The sequence below is a fragment of the Solea solea genome, chromosome 8, assembly GCF_958295425.1.
Source record: "Solea solea chromosome 8, fSolSol10.1, whole genome shotgun sequence".
NCBI classification, from domain to species: Eukaryota; Metazoa; Chordata; class Actinopteri; order Pleuronectiformes; family Soleidae; genus Solea; species Solea solea.
In genome coordinates, this window is record NC_081141.1 from 15,502,048 (window position 1) to 15,514,108 (window position 12,061).

General features: G+C 41.1%; 3 protein-coding genes across 4 annotated transcripts; 1 reads left to right on the forward strand and 2 right to left on the reverse strand.

Moving 5' to 3' along the window:
• Positions 1-455: 455 nt before the first annotated feature.
• On the forward strand, positions 456-3,488 carry mrps36 (mitochondrial ribosomal protein S36). The gene is made up of 5 exons (XM_058637003.1): positions 456-623; positions 810-910; positions 1,518-1,581; positions 2,524-2,732; positions 2,906-3,488. Exons 2-5 carry the CDS (start codon positions 857-859, stop codon positions 2,921-2,923), a joined length of 345 nt encoding a protein of 114 aa, XP_058492986.1. The 5' UTR covers positions 456-623; positions 810-856; the 3' UTR covers positions 2,924-3,488.
• A 94-nt stretch (positions 3,489-3,582) lies between these two features.
• Positions 3,583-6,348, reverse strand: pdxp (pyridoxal (pyridoxine, vitamin B6) phosphatase). Its single transcript, XM_058637002.1, has 2 exons — positions 5,556-6,348; positions 3,583-4,734 (listed from the first exon to the last, which is right to left on the reverse strand). Exons 1-2 carry the CDS (start codon positions 6,151-6,153, stop codon positions 4,388-4,390), a joined length of 945 nt encoding a protein of 314 aa, XP_058492985.1. The 5' UTR covers positions 6,154-6,348; the 3' UTR covers positions 3,583-4,387.
• Positions 6,349-7,558: 1,210 nt separating this feature from the next.
• LOC131464050 (UDP-glucuronosyltransferase 3A1-like) lies at positions 7,559-11,423 on the reverse strand. 2 transcript variants are annotated; one of them, XM_058636306.1, is made up of 11 exons: positions 11,266-11,423; positions 10,906-11,173; positions 10,641-10,742; positions 10,441-10,561; positions 10,007-10,170; positions 9,746-9,910; positions 9,342-9,550; positions 9,100-9,245; positions 8,478-8,563; positions 8,090-8,309; positions 7,559-8,002 (listed from the first exon to the last, which is right to left on the reverse strand). In XM_058636306.1, the coding sequence occupies exons 2-11, from the start codon at positions 10,985-10,987 to the stop codon at positions 7,735-7,737; spliced, it is 1,563 nt and encodes a 520-aa protein (XP_058492289.1). In that variant the 5' UTR covers positions 10,988-11,173; positions 11,266-11,423; the 3' UTR covers positions 7,559-7,734. The 2 variants fall into 2 exon arrangements, with proteins under 2 accessions (XP_058492289.1, XP_058492288.1); XM_058636305.1 differs by having other exon boundaries at positions 10,906-11,423.
• Between the last annotated feature and the right edge of the window lie 638 nt (positions 11,424-12,061).

Here is a 12,061-nt window from a genome sequence, read left to right on the forward strand (position 1 = left end):
AAAAAATATCAATATATAAAAATACCATTGTCTCATATTAACCATTTACATCTTATATTATAGTCAAGATGAGTATTACCTATTAAATCATTATTATATCTCTATAAGTACAGTTTAATTCAATTTGACTCCAGGACACCAGAAGCCACAGGGTTAATCGACTCAGTTTGCGTGTACAAAATGTATTAAATCATTTTAGATTAGATTAAATTAATATCCATCCATATATGATAAACTGTATCCGAAACGTGCTATGACTTTCGTGCTAGTGACACATCTCCCCCAATAAAACATCTCTGCTGTTATGCTAGACCATGATTGGACGAGAGTCTACCATCTGATCAGGTTTCCTTTATATCGACAGGGTGAAATTTAAAGATGCATGATAATTGTCATAGTCGCTCAGCGCAGAGAGCATGTTAACATTTTCAGTTCAGCTCTTTATGAGATTATGGGATATTACTTTGACGTCTTAAGGACCTTTGTGGCGTTTTAGGGTCTATTTATTTGTCTATGTACAATTTTAAGGAGACAAGACTGTGGTATGGCCTGATTTGACCTACAGCAGCAGTCACCCGCTGCTTGCTATACAACACTCAACAGAGGTGAAGACACAGCTAGAGGTAATGTAGGCCTACAGTTTATAAAGTATTCAAACTCTAAAGGGTGTTCGTTTGTGTCAAATGTAGTCTAACGTGTATTGTAGAAACGAGTGCTATTTGTCCTGTTACCTGCTAACTGTAGGCTCTGGTCGACCACCATCATCACGGTTTAGTGTAACTGCAGCACCACCTCGCGGTGTCTTTCAGGTACTACGCAGAGCCTTTGATTCCGGAAGTAAACGAGCGAGTTCGTCATGGGCAGCAAAGTCAGCTCCAAAATGGCAGCTCCCTCCGCTCGAGTTATCCAGGTAACGTTGGTCCTTAAAATAACCCACAGCTTGGTGTGTTGTGCTCATACGAATAGTAGAAAAATACAAACGTATTATTAAGTTTTCGTGTTGTTGGGGCTGTTCGAAGAATGTTGTTCAAACGTTAACGAGCCCTCGTATCCTTGTTGTGTCCTTGTTAAACCTCTAAACACCCTGTCACGGAGTTGACAGGGTGAATTTAAATTAGGCTAAACCAGAACTACAGTTAAGTGACATGTTTACTGTTGTGGCAGTATGTCACTGTAGCAGGAAGGTAGCTCATTTGTCCAGAGTTTAAATTGATCCAAAATACCCACAGTACGACAACACAGTCAGTAAGCGCTTGTTTTGTTTAAAACTGGGCTACTACTCGGTTTATTAGTGTTGTCATCAGCTGTTGCATTCAATCTGTTTTCAACGTGTTGTGCATTCAGAGATGGTCTTTTTTCAAACCTTGGTTGTAGTTTGGTTGAGTTACTGTTGTCTTCCGTCTTCTCCAACCAATTGCTAAGAGGCTAATCTAAGCTCGAACTAGTTTGCTAGGAAGGTGGTTAACATACCTGCTGTGCTAGAATGATACATCCGTCTGAATTTTGTGGTTTTTCAGGCTATTCGGCCTCATGCTCCGCTGATCAAGTTCCCTAACAGACAAGGGGTCCCAAAGCCCAATGGTGAGTCTGCATTAAAGTGAATGAAGGGTTAACAAGTGTATGCTCTCTGTGATGTACCTGTCATTCAGGGGCATTTCAAGCAGGCAGAGTTAGGATGTTTCCACTGACACACGGTGTCATTGTACATAAAAATGAAGGGGTTTTCTATTCACATTGCTGTTGCGGAAGAAGTGCAAAGACGATGAAGAAACATTGCTTACTTACTTTGGACTGACCTTTGGACTAATCTAAGTAGCTGTTGTCAGTGTCCCCCTCTCAGAAGCTTTGCCTGGTGTCAAACTCAAATGACCTGGGGGCCAATGAACGTCTAGTTTGGTCAAAAGGGGGCCGGTCTAGAGACAAAAAGTAGAAAAAAAAACAACAGTTTAGTAGCGTGGGCAATCATAAGATAGTCCTGATGATATTAGACAGAATTTCAAAGTAAAAGTGCTTGTTTTGATATGGAATGATGTATACTTTACAATAAAAACATGGTTATATTGCACAAAAACAGAGAAACAAATAGAAAATGTAGTACATAATGGATAACTGTAATTAAAACAGCTCAAATATTTGTAATTTAATGTTGAGTGTAATGCATTTAATAATGCAATAATTACAACCGAATGTCTTATTGCTATTATAAAAAATATTGCCAGCAAATATATTATGTCTATATTCTATCAGATCGCTGGCAGCTGCGCCTCAGCATGTGGCCAGTCGGCTGCCAGTTTGACACCCTACCATGTTTCAACTTCCCCTGCTGGCAGCATGTTGTTTTTTGTAGCACTTGCCCTCTGGTCCAGTGTAAAACTGTACAGAAAGTTGTAGATTTCCAATCAGAGTGAGTTTAATAGGATTTAAATAAATTGCATATGTAAACATAGCTACTGTCTTGTTACAATGTACTGGTGATCCAAGAGGTTTAAAGTTGTTGTATTGTTTTCCCCTTTCTATTTTCAGCCCAAGAGGCATTAAAAATATTAGGAGTCAACTTTCCACAACACAATGCTGCCAGTTCACCTTCAGCAGTAGCACCACCTTCATTATCAAGACCTCATGTGCCTTTGACCCCGATCCCTGGCACGCCAGACTCACTGTCCTCGATTCAGCTACTCCCTGCAAGGTATCGGAGGAGACCAATGGCAGTAGAAGAAATGGACTACATCCAGGTGAGAGGAAGAACTGTCCATCTAAATTCCCAGAGCACTGAAAAGAATTGTCCCTTAAAATGATTGATTACAGTCAGACCATTATCTTTAACTTATGTACATAAACAGTGTCATTTTGGGCCCTTCCTTGTCCTGTTCTAAACCTGTGAATATATTTTCTGTCTTTGCTACAGCGTGGTGGACCAGAGTGACATGAAGCGACTCAGTCACTGCAACCAAAGTCTGGAATTCAGTACGTGTCTTGAATTCTGTTTCTCAGTACAAGAGAACTAAATGACATGATGTAGAATAAAATATTACATAAACCATGTTAAAATGTACATATGGTTCTTTGATGTTAAATTTAATTTGTATTTCTGTATTACATCCATTTCAAGAGACATTTGTATTTTCTCACAGTACATAATGAGTGATTAACAATAACTTGTTGGTTTTCCTCATGTACTAAAGTAAAAGTTACCATTCATATTCCAGTTTTGTTATTACCTTATTTTCAACTTAATTTCCAGCTCAAAGCATTTTTTTTGTTTGAAATTTTGTCTTACAACTTGTGAGAGCTTCACATACCCTACAATCAAACCCTATTCCAACCACGAGGTGCATATAAATATATTACTCCATGGGTCTTTTGGTTTTCATGTCTTTCACTGCAATAAACTGACCATGGGCAGAAGAGAGAGATCTGCAGTAGTACTGAGTGAAATGGTGTTGAGTTCATGTGTGGACTTTAAATGATTAAACAAATATTGTATTTTGGTTGTGGTGTTCATTTGATGTGGATACATAGATCAGCAGATGACGAGGAAATGTGTACAGGACATTGTCTTTGACAGAAACATCATATTCAGAATTGATTTTAAGTATTTATTGTTGTTACTGTTGCGGACATGCTCTATATGGTAAACATTAACAACATTAAAATGTCACAACAGTGCATTATGATCAGCCACCATCAATATGCTACTGGTTTTCTAACAAGGAGAGTCCGTGAATTATTACTCAGATGAATATTGGCACAAGTTGCTCAAACATTACAGTGAAATTACACTTCACTTGTTTGACTAACAGATTGTCATTTCAGCCTCGAGCAGAGGTTAGAGAAGCTCACACAGTTTTTGTTTTCTCCTCTAGTTGTGAATTAATCAAAGGGAGATCACACCCAGGCAAATACACTTGAGGAAACAGTTGTGTTAATAAGTACATGTCTGCCTTGTTGGCACGAAAATAAATAACCAGCTCCTAAACACATGAATGCCACTCGATAACAATTCATGGCTTTACAAAAATAACTGGATGTTGAAAACCCCCAAGATCTAACACCAACAATGAACTTACTGAACAATGAAGTGCAGTATATTCATATATTAATATAAACACTTACAGCAACAAGGAACTGTCAAGTCACAAATGGGCACATCACGATAAGAAACACTTAAGTATGCACTGGATTGCTTTGTAAGTTTGAGAAGCATATTGTGGCCTATTCATGTCTCTGTTACAACATAAACAGCGTCTTGGTTCTGAGGAGTATTTATGGGGGTTGGTTCAGTCTGTATTGGAATGATCTTTTTTTTTTCGGAAAACGCCAGACTAAGCATTGCACTTGCAGGATAGTAGATGTAATCTGAGCTGTGAACTGGAGGCAAAAGGACTCATCAATTACCCTCTTCCTCCAGTTCCTCAAAAGCGGGTAAGAAATCTGCAATAGTATCCACCACATAGTTAGGCACGAAGCTGTGGTTGGTGGTCAGCTCACTATTCCTGTACTCCTGGGCCTCCTCAATCTGAGACACACCGGTGAGAGTGAGCATGGTATCAAGGCCGCAGTTGGACCCGAACAGCATGTCGGTCTCCAAACGGTCCCCTACCATCAGGCACTGGGCAGGGTCGACCCCACTGAACTGGCTGGAAATGCACTCAAACATGAAGCGGCTGGGCTTGCCAATCACAGTGGCCTTGCGGCCTGAGGCCACCTCCAGAGCGGCAGTGAGGGATCCAGAACCTGCCAGGGAGTACAGTGAATGTTGGTTAAATCCTCTCCTTCAACTAACAACTGATATTTTTCTCCTTTACGTTAAGATGAAATTGAAATATTGTGTATTAAACTCAAACAAAAGCTTCCGTTCTCCATGTTGATTTGCAACATAAAGTAACATCAGATAATCAGCCCTCATAAAAGTCATAATGGTTCGAGTGAATAAACAATTTTACATAAAATGACTGATCCCTAACTAACAGAATTTTCAAACTCAAGCTTCAGGTCAATATTCACTGACAAAAAATATATAAAAAAATACAGAAAATATTCATATTCACTCTAAGAAGCTTGTTTTAATTACTGAATAAACACTCAAACGTATTAATCAATTATCAAAATAGTTGATGATTAATTTAGTAATCGATTAGTAATAGTCACTGCAGCCCTTATGTCATTTGTGTTCCCATTTAGAGAAGAATGGAGGGTGGGGGGGGAATCTAATTCAGTTTAGGGCCCCAAAAGGCTTGGGTCGTCCCTGTACCGCACATATGAATGGACACGTGTAATTGACAGCTTTAATTGACATTAAAATATGAGCATGGTTTTGAAATTCCGTTTGCAAAATCTCAAAATGGTGCCAATCTCGAGGCCTGAAAACAGGAAAATTCTTATTGGTGACGTCACCACCCGGCGCAACCAAACAGACAATTGCCTGGGGGCCCCAATAATTACTGAGTGCCTTAGTCCACATATTGAAGTTAATTCAAAAGAAATGATAACGCTGCTAGTTCATACATTAACTTCTCACATATATATATAAACTCTGAATACCATCCCCTCCGTACCTGGCAGTATCCGTCCACTGGACAGCGGGTGCCACGGGTCGGTGTCGGTGGCCAGGAACAGACACTCCGGGTTCTTCAAGTAGCATGAGGCTTTGGCCAGTTTGAGAAAAGTCAGTTTATCGTCATGTCCCACCAGCACCGCCTTCACGTCGGGAGCCAAGGGGCAGTCGTAGATGGTGGCGCTCGGGTCGTCCGCCTCCTCCACACAAGGGATGCCCGCCTCCTGCAGCTCTCTGCGCAGTCCGTCGCAGCCCATGACGAACACCTGGCCGCTGACCTGGACGAAATCCCTCAGGTAGAGAGCCGAGCAGTACGACGAGCTGAAGATCTGCTCCAGCATCACGTCAGTGAAGCCCAGCCTGGAGAACTTGTGCACATAACTCTCCCGGGGCCTGGTGCAGTTGTTTGTGACGAACACTACGTTTTTGCCTTGTCGGGTGAGCGAGTTCACCACCTCTGCTGCGCCAGAAATCGCATTCTCTCCATGCCATAGGACCCCGTCGCAGTCGAAGAGAAAGAAGTCCTTCGCCGCCAACAGATTTCTAATCTGCGGACCCCGGATTTTCTGGCAGCTTTTGAACCCAAAGGCGCCCGCCATCCCGGCGGCGCCGTTTCCCTCGATTTCCTCCGTGTTTCACCTGTTATTGATCCGCCATTTTAAAATCGGTGGCATGATGTGGACGGAATGACATAAAGGCAAAGCAGCGTTATAAAATCACATTGCAGCAGAGACCTTGGTGCTATTGCATACACGGACACTGGACTACATAAACATTGACGAGGAACCACGCCCACATTATCTGCCCTGACAAATCAGACTTCAGCGCTTTAACCAATCATATTCGCGGACGTCACGATCTTACGTTAGCAACGTCCCCTGAAACTTAAATTGCGCCCCATGGCGGCTGGAGGTCAATGTAAAATATGACATTTTATTAAAATGTAGGATACAGAACCGTAGGTAGGTAGGTAGGTAGGTAGATAGATAGATAGATAGATAGATAGATAGATAGATAGATAGATAGATAGATAGATAGATAGATAGATAGATAGATAATGTTCCTATGATTCCTTAAAACTAACAGCACTTATCTGAAGGAAATATATATATTAGTCAATACAAAAAAACAAGTAATAATAATAATGTAAAAGTCCTGCATTAAAAATCTGTCTCAAACATCACCAGCAAAATGTATTAATGTTGTGTAATATTTGTGTTAAAGCACAGGTGTAATTAATTAGGAGCGATCGTTAGTGTCATCATCTGCACCTGTGCTCGTTCTGCTATCAGGCATCACAAATCTGTGTCTGAGATAATGATGCTGTTTGTAATATTCTTTTTTTTTTAAATTTAATTTAGTTTATCACTGTATCTGTAGATCAAATGTTAGTAGTATAACTAGTAATAGTATAGTATATTGTTTGGAATTGTTATGTAATTGCCTTTCTGATCATTATTTCTTATATCTTCTGTTTCTTGGTTGTGTTTCTTTTCTGTTTATCCTATCTATCATACATTTCTTTCATGCAGGTTTTTACCCTGTCATGATTTGGATTCTTTTCTCTGCCTATTTTGGATTGGGTGTAAACCGGCCTCTCTCAAAGTGTGGTCCCCGGACCACTAGTGGTCCATGAGCGACCCCTAGTGGACCCCTAGCAAGTAACATATCATGTTTTAAAATTTTAAATGTCAGTGTTTTAATTTCAAACATATATGCCTGCAAACATATATATGTTGTTTTCAATATCAAATCAACTAGTTCATTTGAGGAGGTTGTAATTTGTGAACTGCTGAAGCTGGCATATTGTTTTGGGGCTATTTTGAGTTAGGTGGTCTGTGAGGGTTTTCTTATGGGTTAAGTGGTCCTTGGTCTGAAAAAGTTTGAGAAACACTGGTGTAAACAGAGGAAGACTCACTGGCAACTCTCAGACAAATGGACACATCAAAAGGCAGGAAAGGAATGATGGAATGGACAGCTGAATGAGCTGTCCATGACTTGAAATAACATTTTTAAACACTTAGTGGCTTTTTTATTCATTCAAAAATGGTGATTATTAACACGTTTTTCTGTGGGGGGTCAAATTCAGAAGAGACACTTCACAGATTGCATCGTATTTACACACAGTATATTACAGTATATGACAAACTGATGTTTGTGCGAGGAAACACTTAGAGCTGCTACTGTAATTTCTTCTGTTTATCTCTGCTCCTCTTGTTCCTACACAAAGCCCAGCAGAGAACTACAGGTACAAGAAGTCCCAGAAAGAGAAGAAGCATCACGTCCAACAGGCATCTCTGGTACCACGGTTGTGACAGTGAAGTGGGAAGTAGATGATCTCCACCTCCACTGTGCAGGATGTGCTCTACCCACTGAATGAGTCGGAGGGCTGGAGCGACAGGATGGGATCTGTGTATCTTGCTCATGGACAGTGCTGTAGATTTGAACCTAGAAAAGCAGGAATGATTGGTAAAAAAAAAAAAACTCTGTCGTCTACTGGCATCACAAAACATGTTCACACATCCAACCACATACCTGATGTCATGTATGAGTGTTTTAATAGTAGAGTGGAGCAGTTCCCTGGTGATGTCTGTGGGGCTGATGCTGAGGCCGAGCCCTTTTGATTTGGCTTTTACCACATTATCAAACTGGTCTCCAAACAGAGGAATTCCCAGCACAGGAACACCATGGTACACTGCCTGCAGCAGGCTGTTTTGTCCACCATGTGTAATGAAGAGACGGGCATTTTCGTGGCCTGTTTTGAACAGAAAATACTGTCAGATGGGAATTTATCCTGAAATTCATTCTTCTGGCCTTCTTACAAAAAATCCCCTGAATGAACAACAAATTCTACCAAAAAACCACAGCAGGCCTTTATGTTTGTAACAAAAGGTTTTGAGAAAGAAAGAGTGAGTGTCCATACCCAGCAGATCATTTTGAGGCAGCCAATCTACTAACTTGACATTGGGAGGTTTGTCCAGGCCAGGTGGCCATCGCTTGGGATCATACCTGTAAGAAAAACCATGATTCATTCATCCATTCATTGTCTACTGCTTTATCCTCCACATGAGGGTCGCCCAGCTGACATGAGGTGAAAGGTCGCCAGTCCATCACAGGGTCACAAAGAGACAAACAACTATCCACTCTCTCTCTCACACCTACGGTCAATTTAGAGTGTCCAATTTGCCTTATCCTCAAATCTGCATGTTTGTGGACATAAATCCTCGAAATGTGTAACAGATAAGGATGATATTATACATACATGTATTCTCTGGAAGTGTACACACTCCAGCAAAACAACAAAAACAACCAATACATGATATTTCTGGACATGTGCTTAGAAAGGATGGCTTGGAAAACCTGGCATAGACTGGACAGTTTGAAGGGAAAAGGAGCAGAGGAAGGATATGGACGATGTGGATGGCTAATGTAAATGAGACAGGTGAAGTGAAACTGATTGAGACGGCTAAGGACGGAGAGTTGTGGCAGACCATGAGGGCACCTATGGAGAGGAAAGAGAGAGACCAATTGGGTCATGGTTTTACCTCCAAATGACCCCCTGAGGAATCATGGAGAAGCCTGCCACCAGCTCCACAAGCAGAAGGTCCACAGAGACTGAGGAGACCATCGATCCCAGAGTCACAACGATGAAACCTGCCTCGCCAAAACTTGAGATCCACAACTCAAGCTCCTGAGGAATTATGCATAGGGTGGAAGAGTCAAGTCCAAAAACAAGAAGTAAAACTGAATCTCAGATTACACGGCCACATGTTTAAAGAAAACAGACCTGCTCCAGAGGTTTCGCTGGTTTGTTCAGTAGACCTCCAACCAACACAGTGTAGGGCATAAGAGGCTGAGGAAACTCCAGTGAAAAGTCGGTGTTGAAAGCCCAAAGTTGAGCTCCTCGGTGTAACTCCTCCAGTCCACCAGGGGGTGAGCCTGACTCAAGGTGGTGCTCAGCGACTTCCCTAAATTTTGACCAAACAAGTTCTTGGCCTTTCAACCAAATATCAACAAAGTTAAGTGAATATTTGTGGGAAAGATAGAATTCATACAAACCATTAGTTTCAGCATTCCGTTTTTGTTGTCAACATACATTTGTTTACATCTAAAAGTCACGCACTACAGTTTTAAAACCCTTGATAAAATAGCTTTCATACTACGTCATTTCCTTCATAACAGCTTTCTTACCTACAGGAGCCAGCAAAGAATAAAGGAGGTTCTTCGCACGACCCCAGAAGTTCATGTGGTTGGACAGCTGGGAGTGGAAGACGGGGATGTATGAGATAGGGCTGGGAAGCACGATGGACAGAGGACCGTTCAGCGCGCCAGGATAGAAAGCTATATATTGGACACCTGGAGTAAATTGAGAGTAAAGTGAATGGTAGTAGTAACAGTCAAATATAATAATAAATGTAAAATAAAACACAGAGTCATCAATAACAGATGTACCAAGTCTGCGGGCCAGGATGAAGGAACAGGGGTTAAAAGCGTCAAGGATGGTGATGTCAAAGCGTTGCCTCTGGAGGAAAGTTATGATCTCTTTGTCCTCTAACAGCTTATCACACTGATATGACAGGTGTCCCATGAAGGTTAAAAATTCATTAAAGTTATCCCTGACAGAAAGAAAAAGGCAGAATCTATTCAGAAAGTGACGCAGGGAGTAAAGAACAACTTCAATTTGATGTGATAAACTGCTGTTAAAGACAAATATTTTGGACTGTTCAACATTAAAATAGGATCTAACTCTCACAGAGAATCACAGCAGTCACAAATAAGCGTCCTGGGCTTCAGTGAAAAAAGGCCACAGAGTTGTTACGTTGAGTGGCAGCGCGGTTAAAAACCACTTTCTTTCCTGCCTTTGTGTTACTTTATTTGTGTAATACCTTCCCAGTAAATACTGTGTTTGCTGCTCCAAGAAATAGGAATTGAATTCGTTGATGTACTTCTCTCCTAAGGACCAGGTGCTCCTCTGGTAACTGTCTGCACGTCCTTCATAGGAGAAACCTGGAGGGAAGTTGTGCAAAATATACGTTTTCCTTTGGGTGTTTTCCTTTCGTTTGTGTGTGCTGTGTGTGCAGAATACCTGTGATAACAGGGGTCCCCAGCTGCAAGAGCATGCGGACCTCATGGCCATGCTGGTGTAAGCTATGAGAAATTTCATCCAATAACAAGTAGTGGCTTCCTCCTGTACAGAAAGAGACAGGAGCTGATACTACTCTATAACTTTATTCTAGCATTTGTTTTTTGTTTACATACTATAGAAGTTTGCTGTACAAACACAAACCTGAGTTGATTTCTTCTAAAAAAAAAAAAAAAAAACCTTTCTAGAATGTAATTTCACTACTCACCAATAAGGCAGATAGTCAGAATCTTTGCAGACTGCAACACTGGAAGTGTCAGGAGAGAAAACGTCCAAAATACAATCCCCATGTTGTTACACTATGACTCACAGCCAGAAAACAGTCCGGTTCTGTTCCTGTTCCAAAACAAACAGTGATGTTGAAGTCTTCCTGGATGAACAACCAACTGTTCCTCGTGAGAAAGTTTTCGCTTTTGACTGAGTAATGCAGCAAAGGAGTCCGATCCAGTGACGAGTCCCAGAACAGAGTTGTTTTGCTGGGAAAGTTTCCCACATGAAATCATCAGGGCAAGTATTTTTAAAGAGTCTGCAGTTTGAGGTTGATATGGACGGAACTCCAAATTCTTACCTAGTGAAACATATTCAGAAGATTTCCTTTAGACAGAAATGGAAAGAGTCCTTAGAATAGAAGAGGTTTGAGTCTGTATGATGCATTTGAGTATAGCTCTGTACTAGACGTGCAGTGAACGGGAGGGAAAGAGGGACATTATGGAGGCACAGAGGAGTGGTGGGAGGTTCCCCCTGCTCTTGTTGCAGACAGAAACAGACAGAAAGGTTACTAAGAGTTATGTTCTCTTAAGGCGGCAGACAGAATATAACAAGAAGAGGAAAGCCCTTATTGATATAAAGCTGGCTGGCAGCACTAGAATTGAACTCTATCCCATCAACTATAAGAGAACTGGACACATACAGTTAATCAGGTTAGGTTAATCCGTGCACAGAAGTGAAAACTGTCTTGGAATGTGACTCTGTGATGCATATTTTCAATGTTGCATACATATTTCCATCGACAGTGATTTCTATTTATTTTCGACTTTGTAAATTCAGATTGTATATGATCTGTCTATGGACTAGAGATGAAAAATGGCCGATAGTGGCTAACTCTCGCACATTCACAGAAATGTTTGTCCTCGTTTGACTCAACCGATAAATAAATAAATAGGTGATTCATTATTATTTCTAACCAGCTTGTGCATTAACTTGATTGGTGGACGTGTGATCACTGACTGCTAAATATAGAAGCCGCCACATCACCGCTGAATGGACTGACATAAGGTGGAGGGTGCACTTGGCTGACAGTTGCTGGTAAGTCAGGCTTGACATGTAGGTTATCGTGGACAATGCTCTCATTGTAGCTGCAACCA

Coding starts and splice junctions, on each gene's coding strand:
- pdxp (XM_058637002.1), bottom strand. CDS start 6,153: ATGGCGGGCGCCTTTGGGTTCAAAAGCTGCCAGAAAATCCGGGGTCCG. Junction 4,735..5,555: donor CAGTGGACGGATACTGCCAG/GTACGGAGGGGA, acceptor ACTCCCTGGCAG/GTTCTGGATCCCTCACTGCC.
- LOC131464050 (XM_058636306.1), bottom strand. CDS start 10,987: ATGGGGATTGTATTTTGGACGTTTTCTCTCCTGACACTTCCAGTGTTG. Junction 9,246..9,341: donor CAGCGAAACCTCTGGAGCAG/GTCTGTTTTCTT, acceptor ATAATTCCTCAG/GAGCTTGAGTTGTGGATCTC. Junction 8,564..9,099: donor CCTCAGGGGGTCATTTGGAG/GTAAAACCATGA, acceptor TTTTTCTTACAG/GTATGATCCCAAGCGATGGC.
- mrps36 (XM_058637003.1), top strand. CDS start 857: ATGGGCAGCAAAGTCAGCTCCAAAATGGCAGCTCCCTCCGCTCGAGTT. Junction 911..1,517: donor CCTCCGCTCGAGTTATCCAG/GTAACGTTGGTC, acceptor GTGGTTTTTCAG/GCTATTCGGCCTCATGCTCC. Junction 1,582..2,523: donor AGGGGTCCCAAAGCCCAATG/GTGAGTCTGCAT, acceptor TTCTATTTTCAG/CCCAAGAGGCATTAAAAATA.